At 45.1% G+C, this 13,312-nt stretch overlaps 1 protein-coding gene across 4 annotated transcripts in view; it reads left to right on the top strand.

The window, feature by feature from the left end:
• Nucleotides 1-13,312, top strand: part of LOC139406533 (histone-lysine N-methyltransferase, H3 lysine-79 specific-like) — a 41,236-nt gene that overhangs the window by 13,618 nt on the left and 14,306 nt on the right. For 2 of the 4 annotated variants that reach the window (XM_071149214.1, XM_071149216.1), the window contains exons 2-24: nucleotides 2,887-2,930; nucleotides 3,046-3,120; nucleotides 3,522-3,585; nucleotides 3,787-4,015; nucleotides 4,117-4,211; nucleotides 4,305-4,367; nucleotides 4,463-4,518; nucleotides 4,663-4,745; nucleotides 5,158-5,226; nucleotides 5,332-5,438; nucleotides 8,475-8,516; nucleotides 8,656-8,739; nucleotides 8,883-9,102; nucleotides 9,225-9,338; nucleotides 9,439-9,530; nucleotides 9,775-9,876; nucleotides 9,982-10,119; nucleotides 10,288-10,413; nucleotides 11,538-11,986; nucleotides 12,087-12,189; nucleotides 12,323-12,448; nucleotides 12,547-12,589; nucleotides 12,699-13,258. In XM_071149214.1, coding sequence (XP_071005315.1) covers nucleotides 2,887-2,930; nucleotides 3,046-3,120; nucleotides 3,522-3,585; nucleotides 3,787-4,015; nucleotides 4,117-4,211; nucleotides 4,305-4,367; nucleotides 4,463-4,518; nucleotides 4,663-4,745; nucleotides 5,158-5,226; nucleotides 5,332-5,438; nucleotides 8,475-8,516; nucleotides 8,656-8,739; nucleotides 8,883-9,102; nucleotides 9,225-9,338; nucleotides 9,439-9,530; nucleotides 9,775-9,876; nucleotides 9,982-10,119; nucleotides 10,288-10,413; nucleotides 11,538-11,986; nucleotides 12,087-12,189; nucleotides 12,323-12,448; nucleotides 12,547-12,589; nucleotides 12,699-13,258 — 3,084 coding nt within the window. The remainder of the gene's footprint in view (nucleotides 1-2,886; nucleotides 2,931-3,045; nucleotides 3,121-3,521; nucleotides 3,586-3,786; nucleotides 4,016-4,116; nucleotides 4,212-4,304; nucleotides 4,368-4,462; nucleotides 4,519-4,662; nucleotides 4,746-5,157; nucleotides 5,227-5,331; nucleotides 5,439-8,474; nucleotides 8,517-8,655; nucleotides 8,740-8,882; nucleotides 9,103-9,224; nucleotides 9,339-9,438; nucleotides 9,531-9,774; nucleotides 9,877-9,981; nucleotides 10,120-10,287; nucleotides 10,414-11,537; nucleotides 11,987-12,086; nucleotides 12,190-12,322; nucleotides 12,449-12,546; nucleotides 12,590-12,698; nucleotides 13,259-13,312) is intronic. The other 2 variants (XM_071149215.1, XM_071149212.1) reach the window with 2 other exon arrangements.

The following is a 13,312-nucleotide window of genomic DNA, read 5'->3' as shown; positions in this document are numbered from 1 at the left end:
GTGCCGTCCGTTTTGTCACCAAATCCCCATATACTACCCACCACTAGGATCTGTACGCTCTCGTTGGCTGGCCCTCGCTTCGCGCTCGTCGCCAAACCCACTGGCTCCAGGCCATCTACAAGACCCTGCTAGGTAAAGTCCCCCCTTATCTCAGCTCGCTGGTCACCATAGCAGCACCCACCTGTAGCATGCGCTCCAGCAAGTATATATCTCTGGTCACTCCCAAAACCAATTCTTCCTTTGGCCTCCTCTCCTTCCTGTTCTCTGCTGCCAATGACTGGAACGAACTACAAAAATCTCTGAAACTGGAAACACTTATCTCCCTCACTAGCTTTAAGCACCAGCTGTCAGAGCAGCTCACAGATTACTGCACCTGTACATAGCCCATCTATAATTTAGCCCAAACAACTACCTCTTTCGCTATTGTATTTATTTATTTTGCTCCTTTGCACCCCATTATTTCTATCTCTACTTTGCACATTCTTCCACTGCAAATCAACTATTCCAGTGTTTTTACTTGCTATATTGTATTTACTTTGCCACCATGGCCTTTTTTTGCCTTTACCTCCCTTATCTCACCTCATTTGCTCACATTGTATATATACTTATTTTTCTACTGTGTTATTGACTGTGTGTTTTACTCCATGTGTAACTCTGTGTTGTATGTGTCGAACTGCTTTGCTTTATCTTGACCAGGTCACAATTGTAAATGAGAACTTGTTCTCAACTTGCTTACCTGGTTAAATAAAGGTGAAATAAATAAAAAGTGCCTTGGTCAGGGAGGTGACCAAGAACCTGATGGTCACTCTGACAGAGCTCCAGAGTTTCTCTGTAGAGATGGGAGAACCTTCCAGAAGGACAACCATCTCTGCAGCACTCCACCAAATCAGGCCTTTATGGTAGACTATCCAAATGGAAACCGCTCCTCAGTAAAAGGCACATGACAGCCCTCTTGAAGTTTGACAAAAGCCACCTAAAGACTCAAACCATGAGAAACAAGCTTCTCTGGTCTAATGAAACCAAGATTGAACTTTTTATCCTGATTGCCAAGCGTCATGTCTGGAGGAAACCTGGCACCATCTCTACAGTGAAGCGTGGTGGCAGCATCATGCTGTGGGGATGTTTTTCAGCAATTGGGAGATGAGTCCAGATCGAGAGAGAGCTGAACGGAGCAAAGTGTATAGCCAGCCTTGATGAAAACCTGCTCCAGAGCGCCCAGGATCTCCGACTGGGGGAGACGGTTCCCCTTCCAACAGGACAATGACCCTAAGCACACAGCCAAGACAACGCAGGAGTGGCTTCGGGGCAAGTCTCTGAATGTTGTTGAGTGGCCCAGCTAGAGCCTCAACTTGAACCTGTTCTAACGTTTCTGGACAGACCTGAAAACAGCTGTGCATCAACATTCCCCATCCCACCTGACATGGCTTGAGAGGATCTGCAGACAAGAATGTGAGAAACTCCCCAAGAAGAATCTATGCTGTAATCGCTGCTAAAGATGCTTCAAAGTACTTAGTAAAGGGTCTGAATACTCATTTAAATCTGATATTTCCGTTGTATTTTTAATAAATTAGCAACATTTCTAAACCTGTTTTTTGGTGTGTGTAGAGAGATGACAATTTTAGATTAAGGCTGTAACAATGTGGAGAAAGTCGAGGGGTCTGAATACTTTCCGAAGGCACTGTATATAGGGGCAGTACCCAGTGACCTCACTTCCTGAAATGGGTGGTAAATGTAACATGGGTTCACAATCTTTACATTCAATGTATCAAAATATATTATCATAAACCCTTGACTTTTTCCACGTTTTGTTACGTTACAGCCTTTTTCTAAAAATGTTTTAATTTGTATTTATTTCCCTCCAATCTACAGACAATCATCCATAACGATAATGCAAAAACAGGTTTTTATATGTTTTTTGCAAATGTATAAATTAAACTACCTTATTTATGTTAGTATGCTATGAGACTTGAAATTGAGCTCTGGTGCATTGGGGTGGCAGATAGCCTTGTGGTTAGAGTGTTGGGCCAGTAGACAAAAAGTTGCTTCCTCGAATCCCCAAGCTGACAGGGTAAATATCTGTCATTCTGTCCCTGAACAAGTCAGACTGCCTTGTTCCTAGGCCGTCATTGTAAGTAAGAATTTGTTCTTAACTGACTTGCCTAGTTAAATAAATAAAAAAATCCTTCCCTTCTTCCTTTCCGCCGAGGCTCTCCCAGGAGGTCCCGCGTTGGAGCAAAAAGTAGGTCACTGGGTCATCTTAGGCTGCTGGCAACCAGTCTGACTGGAATCCTGCAGTTCCTCCCATGCTGCAATGGCAGTAGGTACAGCAGTGGCCTGACAACCCATCTAATTAAGTTACTGAGCTTTAAATGCACTCATTCTCCCAGACCACAGCCATTTTAGAGAATGTTAGCTTGATAAGTGATACACTCGGTGGTCTCTTGAATTGTTATGCTGGCAGTCGTAGTGAATGAGTCACACTAACTACTGTGGTTTGCACTGTGTGGATTATTAAGTCATTGAGTGCTGCTGGCCTTATATGAGCCAGTTGGCTGAACTCGTGTTGGTAGCTGTTAGCGTATCTGTGTACATTCTTTGTCTCCTCTATTTGGATTCTGACTGACTAGGGCTGTTATGGTGACTGTATTACCCCCACCCCGGCGGTCACAGGTCATGAAGGCAGTCAGCAAATATGATCTTAGCAACCGTTCAAGCAAGAATCATATAATTGTTAAGCATATGAGAACCAAAAACATTTAAATCTAGGCTATGTTGAATGGCAGCAGTAAGAAAGCCACCTGCAGCCAATAGTCATGTGTCATGTACTGGAAAAGGGTCTATTCAAACCCACTATCTTTTCTCCCCTTTTGTTTACTTTATCACCAGGATAAACACCATGATGCTGCTCATGAAATCATTGAGACCATTCGGTAAGTAACTACCACCTTTCTATCTCAAAAGCATGGTGCAGTGAGTGACTGTACTTCTTGACTGAGTTAGCCTAGGTCTTTGTAAACTAACCCCTGTATTGAACATTGTTCTCAGTTGGGTGTGTGAGGAGATCCCAGACCTTAAGCTGGCTATGGAGAACTATGTCCTCATCGACTATGACACGAAGAGGTGAGCTGAGCATCAGACTATGAAGAACAAGGACTGTGGTGCTGATCTTCAGCACAGTCTACCAGCGCACCTTTAGTCACAGTCTAATACCATAGTAACATCCAGAGTATGAGTAGAATGGACTAGCACTTTTTTTACATTTAAATGTTCTTCCCAGGGGGGGATGCAGATGCTAATGACAGGGATGCTCATTTAGGAATATTTTGGTTTGGTGTGGTAGCAGCCCAAGAGATGAGTCTCGTAGAGTGGAGGCAAACTGATATGCAATTAGCATTCTTGTATCCACGGTCCTGGCCAAACTAACATCAGCACAAAAATACAAGTCATGGGCTGCTAGCTTCCTTGTCCATGTCTTGTCATAAGATGTTGATAGACGTTATTTATTTTTCTGTGTGTTACAGCTTCGAGAGTATGCAAAGACTTTGTGACAAATACAACAGAGCCATCGACAGCATCCACCAGCTGGTGAGTTGGCATGTCTCTACAGTTTAGTCCAAAGCTTATTTCTGAACACGTTATGTTAATTAAAATGTAACATTTCAGCGCTTTATCTTTCTTGTCGCCGTTTGTCACCGTAGGGAAAACCTAGCTCACTTGTGCACAGCGACATGTTTATAACCTAGCTATGTAATATAGTCATACTGAACTCCCTGTCCTGTGTGTCAGTGGAAAGGCACCACCCCGCCCCTGAAGCTGAACAAGCGGCCGTCCAACGGGCTCCTCAGGCATATCCTGCAGCAGGTGTACAACCACTCGGTCACGGACCCAGAGAAGCTGAACAACTATGAGCCATTCTCCCCTGAGGTGTACGGTGAGACATCCTTTGACCTGGTGGCCCAGATCATCAACGAGATGGAAATGATGGAGGACGACACCTTTGTAGACCTCGGCAGCGGTCAGTGTTTACCTCAATGTTTAGTCCTAATGAGATAATCAGTCTCAATGTGACTCGCAGCCCGGTGTATTATTTGCCATCTTAATCATCTGTAATTGCAGGAGTGGGACAAGTGGTGCTGCAGGTTGCTGCAGCAACAAACTGTAAACACTACTTTGGTGTGGAGAAGGCAGACATTCCAGCCACTTATGCAGAGGTAAGTTCCTAACATCCCACACTGAGCTTGATGTTTTTTGTCATCTATTCCAGATGGTTGTCATAAAAGTAAGTTGTGTGCTTTTTCTTTCAGTCCATGGACAAAGAATTTAAGAGGTGGATGAAGTGGTATGGGAAGAAGCACGGGGACTACTCGGTAAGATTGAGTTGATCTGACAGAAGTGTCATTCAGAAATACACAAATGGTTTCGGATTGCAGACATGCAACTTATTTTCCTGTTTATTTTCAAGCTGGAGAGGGGTGATTTCCTGTCTGAAGTGTGGAAGGAGAGGATAGCCAACACAAGGTACAGTAATCTGGAGGCTTCCACTCCCACTGAGATGTCACTGTGTATTTACACACGTCTGAACACAAGGGAAACGTCTCCACAGCTTCAACTCTAAATCGTTTTCTCCTCTTCTCCCTTTTCTCCTCTTCCCCGTTTGTCTAGTAGTGTAATTTTTGTGAACAACTTTGCTTTTGGTCCAGAGGTTGATCACCAGCTGAAGGAGCGCTTTGCTAACATGAAGGAAGGTATGTAGTAAATGGCCCTTTTGTTACCCTGTGTCAAGCCCACCCTGACATTTTGGTACAGCGAATTAAGAACCTTGGATAATTTCAATAGGTTATTGATTCAGCTGCTTTCATTAGAGATAACAAGAGAGAGGGTAACATGCAGGTAGCTAATGTCAGCTGTGTCAATACCACACACTTGATCTCTGAACCCTCAGTCATTTGACCTCTCCTCCACATGACCCTTGTGTTTTAAAAGCTAGACATGAAAGCATGATCTATGCTGCCATTGATTATTTATTGCAGCCACATACACAGATCAATCTGGGACTCATTATAGATCTGTGTTTGTATTGTTTAGTTTTAAGCTGTCATTCTCAAATAGCCTTTTGTGAAGTGCCTTCATGGGAATATCATGTTTTTTCTCTTTTAGGTGGGAAAATTGTATCCTCAAAACCTTTTGCACCTCTAAATTTTAGAATCAACAGTCGAAACTTGAGTGGTAGGTTTTAATCATGTTCATATCATTCTTATGGATCTCAAAGATTCTAGTGTGTTTTCATGAACTAAATGGATGGCCTTTCTGCTCTTTGTTTCTCCTTTTCAGACATTGGCACAATAATGAGAGTCGTGGAGTTGTCTCCGTTGAGGGGTTCAGTGTCCTGGACTGGAAAACCAGTTTCCTACTACCTTCATACCATAGACCGCACCATAGTGAGTCAAGCCTTCCCCTCTTGTACTCTCATCCCCTCCGTCCCAATACACTCACAATGTTGCAATGGCAGTTGCTCTACAGTGCCACCATTTTACTCATATGCGCCTAAATATTTTGCTGTATGACCTAGAATGTTTATTTGGGAGCACCCGTGCGCCTAGCAAAAAAAAAAGGATTCTAGCTTTATTACCTCCAATATTTTTTCCATTGTGCTCCTACATTTCTATGTGCGCCTACATGTTCCAACTTAGGTGCACATGTGCTCCTTGTAAAAAAATAAATAAAATAAAAAACAGGGGGGAAAAAAGTCTGTTTATAGTAAGGCAACTTTGAATTGAATGAGAGCTCTCAATCAGTTCATTTGTATATAAAATACCAATGCGTACGGTAGCAGTACTCAGAACATGTTTAGTCGGCCATATCCCTGCAGGAAACAACTGCATCTGCTGGTATAGCCCTGCAGTGGACAGAGGAGAGGTGATACTGAGACAGGTGATGGCGCAACTAACATTACTACTAGCCTACATGTTGTACCATGAGTGTTTTCAACTTGTTTAGAAACATTAAAAACAGGACTTGCTTGCTTACTTTTGCACTCAGTTAGCCTGACTGCAAGCAGGAAATCTTCACTTTTCTGCCTGTTGGTCGTGGTGGCATATTGTGCCAATAGAACCTAGAACAGGACACTGCAAGCCTGTTCCCGGAGAGCTATCGTCCTGGAGGGTTTCTTGCCAATCCTAATGTAGCGCACCTGATTCTAATAATTATACTGAACAAAAATATAAACACAACAAAAATATAAACACAACATGTAAAGTGTTGGTTTTATGAGCTGAGATAAAATGTCTAAATTTTTCCATATGCACAAAAAGCTTAATTATAAAATTGTCCATGAATTTGTTTACATCCCTGTTAGTGAACATTTCACCTTTGCCAAGATAATCCATCCACCTGACAGGTGTGGCATATCAAATAGCTGACACAGGTGTAGCTTGTGCTGGGGGACAATAAAAGGCCACTCAAAACTGTGCAGTTGTCACAACACAATGCCACAGATGTCTCAACTTTTGAGAGAGCGTGCAATTGACATGCTGACTGCAGGAATGTCCACCAAAGCTGTTGCCGGAGAATTTAATGTTCATGTCTCTGCCATAAGCCGCTTCCAATGTAGTTTTAGATAATTTGGCACTAGGTCCAACTGGCCTCACAACCACAGACCACGTTTAACCACGCCAGCCCAGGACCTCCACATCCGGCTTCTTCACCTGCAGGATCGTCTTACATGCTGACTAGAACGGGGCGTGCGAATGTTGATTTCTGTCCATCCAGACCATACGCGATCAGGACACGCAGGTTGAAATATCAAAATGAACTCTGAGACAACTAATTTGGGGACAGATTGAAACGCATCAAACATTCATTATAATTTGTCCTGAGATATAAACATTGGGTTATTTGACCTGAAATGCACAAGATCCTCTACTCTGACAATTAATCCACAGATAAAAGGGTAAACCTAGTTATTTTCTAGTAATCTGTCCAGTCTTATGTGGACTTTATACGGCAGTTTTCAACCAACTTTAAGGTGCATTACCACCACCAACTGGGCTGGAGTGTGGACCTCACTTCATCTTTCAATCATCCACGTGGGTATATGTTCCTAAAAACCAATGAGGAGATGGGAGAGGTGTGACTTGCAAGCACATCAATCTTAAAACATAGATCAAGTTCAGTGAGCAGTTCAGATTAAATGATTGAATAACGTGTACATTTTAATTTGCAATTTGCACGTAACGAGCGGTGTGGTCTGCATGTTAGACCAGCCACATGGACAGCTGATGAAACATAGTGTTTTTGTCTGTAATAAAGCACTTTTTGTGGGGAAAACTTCTGGTTGACTGGGCCTATGGCTGTCCAGTGGCTGCGCCCCTGCCCATTCATGTGAAATCCATAAATTAGAGCTTAATGAATTTATTTAAATTGACTGATTTGCTTTATATGAACTGTAAGTAAAATCATTGCATGTTACGTTTTTATTGTTGTTCAGTATTGCTGGTTGATAAGATGAATCAGGTTAGTAAGACAACCTACAGGATGGTAAGCTCTCCAGGAACAGGGTTGGAGAATCCTGACCTAGAAATGTGTCCTTCTGTTTAGTTATGTTTCGTCTTGATACTGGTCTATACTGGTTTGTACCATCTCAGTGCAAGTGAAATAACTGGCTAAGTCTTTAATCCTTAAATCGATTGACGCATCCGTCAGTTTTAAGATGGAGATATCTGTTTTTTTGCATGGGCTGCGTCTCAATCCACCATCTGCCTATGTCGGCCTTCCGCATCTGTGGTGGAAGGTGGCTGAGCTACAGCGGTGTTTGTCAGACCATGAGACATCCTGAAAATCGGTCTTCTCACAAACGTCTCTAGCGTCCGAACGGTTTGGCCTACAAACTAATATGACCACTCTATGGAAAGATTTGCTCTACAACCCCCACAAGTGTCACGGGACTCGTCTGAAGGTAACCCATACAAACAAATAGAAGTATGGAGGTAGTTTTGTGAACAAAAATAAGGGGTTTAATGTGTCCAGAAAACAAATATTTCCTGAGCTTTCTTATGTCCTAGAAATAGGACAGACAATTCAAAAACGTATTCCTTATGATTTATTTTGACTGTTCTTTTTGACATTTATGAAGGAGTTATTCATTGCATTTCTGTGGGCTGTAGTAGTAGCCAATTTATTTTTAATATTTAATTACATTGGAATCGTTAACAAAATTATAACTAGGGTCCCTAAAATTGTAAATCAAATAGCTAAATGATCCAACAGCTTAGCCTTCTAGGTTAATGTATCCATTCACCCGGAGGCAGTGGAAACGGTGAGGTCATCGCTGCATTGTTTCTGTAGCTCCTCACTAACTCTTGCACGTGTTGGATGGCTTATGGACAGTGTCAAACAGGGGCACTGCGCTTAGATAGCAGAGGTCACTCTCCCCTATGTCCTTGTGCAATACTTGATACCTTCTTTTTCCTTTTCAGCTTGAAAACTATTTTCATAGTCTCAAAAATCCTAAACTCAGGGTAAGCTAAACATTTTTTGTTCCTTTTGCACTATTTTATGTGGGCAATCTTTGTCAACTCCAGCTTTACTGTTGCTCCTAGTTCGTGCCCTGCTGAACGATTCACATGGTAAACAACAGATGTTCCTATGTGTTTTTAGGAGGAGCAAGAAGCAGCTAGGCGTCGTCAAGAAAAGAATAGTAAAAGCAACAGCACCACACCAACCAAGGCAAAGGAGCACAAGGCAAGTGACTTAGCTGACTTTATAGTCTTTTCACGTCTCTATGCTAAGTTATTGCGCTTTACCCTATGATATGAGATCACTTCTAGCAGCTCTAGGTCAGAATTTTCTCTCTCATGCTGGTCCCTTCCCTGTATATGTCTCAGGATTCCTGTGAGGAGGTTGAGCGACCAGGCCTATTGGCAGTCGTGAAGGCGCCACCCAAACCGCGGCGCGCCAAACTCCTCAAGGGCCGCAAGCTGAGTGCTCGGAAGCGCGGGCGTCCCAAGAAGGCTGCTGTGGCCGCAGCTGAGCGAAAGAGCAAGAGCAGCCAGAGTGCCCTGGATCTGCTGCATGCCAAGACCCTCTCAGCAGCACCCCCTCAGGGTGAGCCACCTGGTGACAGTTTTACTCAGGGCTGTGTCCATATACCCTTGTGCATTTGTGTTATTCAGCCCTTTATTCATTGTGGTCCATGTCTGTTTAGCTGACTTTCTGTGTTTCTAAAGATGCATACAGGTCACCTCAAAGTCCCTTCTACCAGCTACCTCCCAAAGTTCAGCACTATGCGTCTGGCCAACTTCTGCTGGGCCCCAGTCCTCCTGGCCTACAACAGCTTCTTGGTGAGCACCGCTACCCTGACCCCACCCTTAGTTATCACATCCATCCATCAGTCAGTCAGAGTCAGCAGTCCTGATAAGCCATTGCTCTCTCCTCACACAGACAACATTAAAGTCCAGTACCTACAGTTCATGGCCTACATGAAGACACCTCAGTACCGCAACAACCTGCAGCAAGTCCTGGAGCAGGAGAAGGTAAATGGAATGTCCAGATCACTCACTCCATCTTGTGAACTCTGACAATCACTCTAATGATATTGCCACCTTTTGAAAAAGTAATAATTATTCACTCCCTCAGACTCACACCGCAACTCTCACCCCTCTCTTTATCAGTCATGTTGGATGAAACTATCCTTCTGGGAATGTTGCATCTGATTTAGCCTCGACCTGTAAAGCTTCCTCGCTTGTGTTCCTCCATCCGTCTCCCTCTCTCCTCCAGCTCAAACACAGAGGGCTTTCTGGGCAGGCGGAGCATCTGCAGACTGCGTGTCAGACCCACAAAGAGAAAATCAAAGGGCTCTTCCACCACAAACTGGATGAGGTAGGCAGACAGTGGTGACTGTCTAATAAAACGAGCTGATATTGAGACTCAAATAGTGGTTGAGTACTCGATCCCTGAAAGTCGTACCCTGTCTGTTCCACTCAGCTGGGAGTGAAGGCCCTCACCATGGAGGACCTATTGGAGGCCCAGAAGGAGATCTCGGCCCACAACCGTCAACTGAAGGAGCAGACCAAGCAGCTGGAGAGAGACATGGCCGAGCTGAGGGATCACAGCCTGCTCCTGGTGAGACCTCTACCTTTTTGTCATTTAGCAAACGCTCTTATCCAGAGCGACTTATACTGTATTCCTGGCTGACTTCTCTCTGGCCGCTTTCACATTGGATTTCATCTGCATGCTTGACACTGTTGGACCAGAGGCATGTAACTAACTGGAGGTGTCTGTTTGTCGCAGTTGAAGTCTCGATGTGAGGAGCTGAAGCTGGATTGGAGCTCTCTGTGTCTTGAGAGCCTGCTGAAGGAGAAGCAGGCCCTGCGTAGACAGATCTCAGAGAAACAGCGCCACTGCCTCGAGCTGCAGGTACACCTCTCACCTGTACCCAGGGCTCTAAAGTGCAGGCATTTTGTTCGCTTATGCTCCTTAAAATTGGATTGTGCGTCTTTGAATTGTTTTTATTTGTGAGCACGAGTGCGTCTAGGGAAAAAAATCTCCCAGATAATTGTGGTGATTAGGCTTTTCTGTACTGTTGCGAAGTGTTTTAAAGAAGATGAAAAAAACAGCACAGATTCGTTAGTGTTGTGACTGCACCATTACTAGTCTACATAGAAAACAGATTGTTGCTAGCCCGTTCAAAAGATGAATTTGCTTAAGTGTATCATAAGAAATGAACAGAATGCATCAGTGATTGGTATTTTCTGCAACTTTCTGAAGAGGCAACGCACAGGAATACCCGTCTGTGTGCGGTTTGAGTATTTCTACCACTGTGTTGTGACGTTAATGGTAGATTTAAAGGCTTTCTTGTCTGTTTCTCAAAAACCTCAATTAAAAGTTAAGTACAATGTAGCTTATGCCTACCCTGCAGCAAGACATCATGATTATTTGCATCCATTTGTTTTGCAAACCCTACAGATGTGAGCTACAAACACTGCTAACCAAACAATAGTCTGTTGCTATAGAGATGCATGGTGCACACTTATATTAAAGGTTAACAACACTCAACAAGTGGTCTACTGATGTGGTTTAAGCATTGTTGTGGACATGGAACTTCCTATTTAGTTTATATTAAAGTTTTTTTTTTTTTTTTTTGAGATCACAACCTGACAACTTACATAACCGAATATTCAACAAATTACTTGTTAATTTCAATGAGTTATTTGTATCAACATTTTTGCTTTTTATAATAAGCAGATGTATTTCCAGGGTTACCTTTTAGTTTGTAGGGCACAACATGTGCTTCAGAAGTAGCTTACAGGCCAGCTATAGGCTATATCTCAATCTATTTAAAGAATTGTATTTTCTGGTGCTCCAACGTTTCATTTATAGCCCTGCCTGAATCCCCTCTTTCCTCCTCTGCCTGTTTCTATTGACATACTCAGAAATAATTGAAAGAATCCGTCTACTGTTATTGTGAAGCAGTGGCATGTTCTCATAAAGCTTTGTTCCTCTTCTTACCTTATGCAATGGCTCCCCCTGTTGGTTCTCAGATTAGCATCGTGGAACTGGAGAAGAGTCAGAGGCAACAGGAGCTGCTCCAGCTCAAGTCCTACAGTCCCTGTGAAGGCTCCCTCTACCACAAGGGCCTCCCCGGCCTGGAGGCCCTCCCCCGTCCTCCCCTGGACCACCACACCCCCAAACTCAGCCTGGCTGCGGCCGGCCTCAACAGTCTCAGCCCCGTGCTGTCCATCAACAGCATCACCTCACCCTGCTTCCACAGGGGTGGTGTAGGAACCAAGGGAGCGCTGCTCTCCCGCTACCTGCCTATCTCGCCTGACCACGAGATTGTACCCCCCACCCCGGATGCCCGACACAGGCAGCTGGGTCACCCCCTCCCCGACTACACCCGCTACTCCCCAGCTAAGATCGCCCTGCGCAGACACCTGAACCAGGACTCTAGTATGGCACACTTCAGAGGCCTGGGCTTCACTGGTCTCAGGTTAGTCAGGTTTAATATCTACAACCACTGTAGGGACTCTGCTAATAGGTTTGTTACATGTTTGTAGAGTACTGTATTTCTGACACTTCTGCTCCTGCAGGGATATGGTTGCTGTCACCTCTCCATTAGGAGCTAAACTGAGCTGCCTCTCTCCCAACTCATCAGACAGTCCGCAGAACAACACACCCAGGAGTGCTGAGAGGGTAACTCTGTCCACTCTGTTCCCACACTGACTGACTCTGTCCTGACACACAGCCTACCATGCTGACTCAAACACTATTTACTCTCCCTGTATGTTCCTTCCTAAGTTGTCCTCTGTCTGTGTGTGATATCCAGGGTGGCCAGGGTGACACCATCACCAGCCTGCCCATCAGTATCCCCCTCAGCACGGTGCACCCCAGCAAGCTTCCTGTTAGCATCCCCCTGGCCAGTGTGGTGCTGCCCAGCCGAGCGGAGAGACTGGTGGGTACATGTAGAGCTAGGGTTTGATTTTGGACTGGGTAATAAAGGTCATGTGTGCTGTAATAAAACACGGTTGACTCTAACGTTTGTTTTTGTAGAGGAGCACACCGAGTCCTGTGTCCCAGACAGGCCAGACCAACGGTAAGCAGCCCCAAATACACTAGTACCTTAACCACATCCATTGAAACCTGCATGTGTTGACAGACATCTCCTGAAGGGCCAGCGTCTAACGCTCTCTGTTCTTCCTCAGGGTACTCCTCTAGCTCAGGGCTGATGAACGGAGGCTCTCACTCTGAGGACCAGGACAGTGCTGCCCCCTCACCCCCCCCTCACGGTGCCCCTCTAACGGGACCAACACAAGGCCACAGCCCCCCTCTCAGCACCGGGGGGGTCCTCCACTACGCTGACGGCCCCCCCAGAATCCTCCCTGAGGACTGGGCCGAGCGGCACGGTGAGTCTGACTCTGAGCCCCAGGACAGCGAGTCCAGACGGCGCATGTTCTTCTCTTCCTCCTCCTCTTCCTCATCTTCATCCTCTTCAGGGGGTGCAGTGACTCGCCTACACCTCAGCTCGGGCAGGCAGGGCAAACATCACCACGGCAACCACAACACCAATACCCACCACCACTCACCAGGCTCCCAGCACACACGCACCCACGGCCATGGATCACAAGAGGGACGCAAGCGTGGGAGGAGAAAGCGCAGCTCCACGGGGGCTCAACCTGCCAGCGGCTCCCCAAAGAGGAGGTCCTTTCCTGGGCTCAGCTCCACCAGCCAACCCTCAGGATCCCCACTCAACATCAACTCCATGGTGAGTCAAGCCACATTCAAGTTGCTTCCCCGTCTTTCAGTATGTGGTCCATGG

Source organism: Oncorhynchus clarkii, chromosome 4, assembly GCF_045791955.1.
Source record: "Oncorhynchus clarkii lewisi isolate Uvic-CL-2024 chromosome 4, UVic_Ocla_1.0, whole genome shotgun sequence".
Lineage (NCBI taxonomy): Eukaryota > Metazoa > Chordata > Actinopteri > Salmoniformes > Salmonidae > Oncorhynchus > Oncorhynchus clarkii.
The sequence above is the reverse complement of the archived record's forward strand: the minus strand, read 5'-3'. Positions and strand labels throughout refer to the sequence as shown.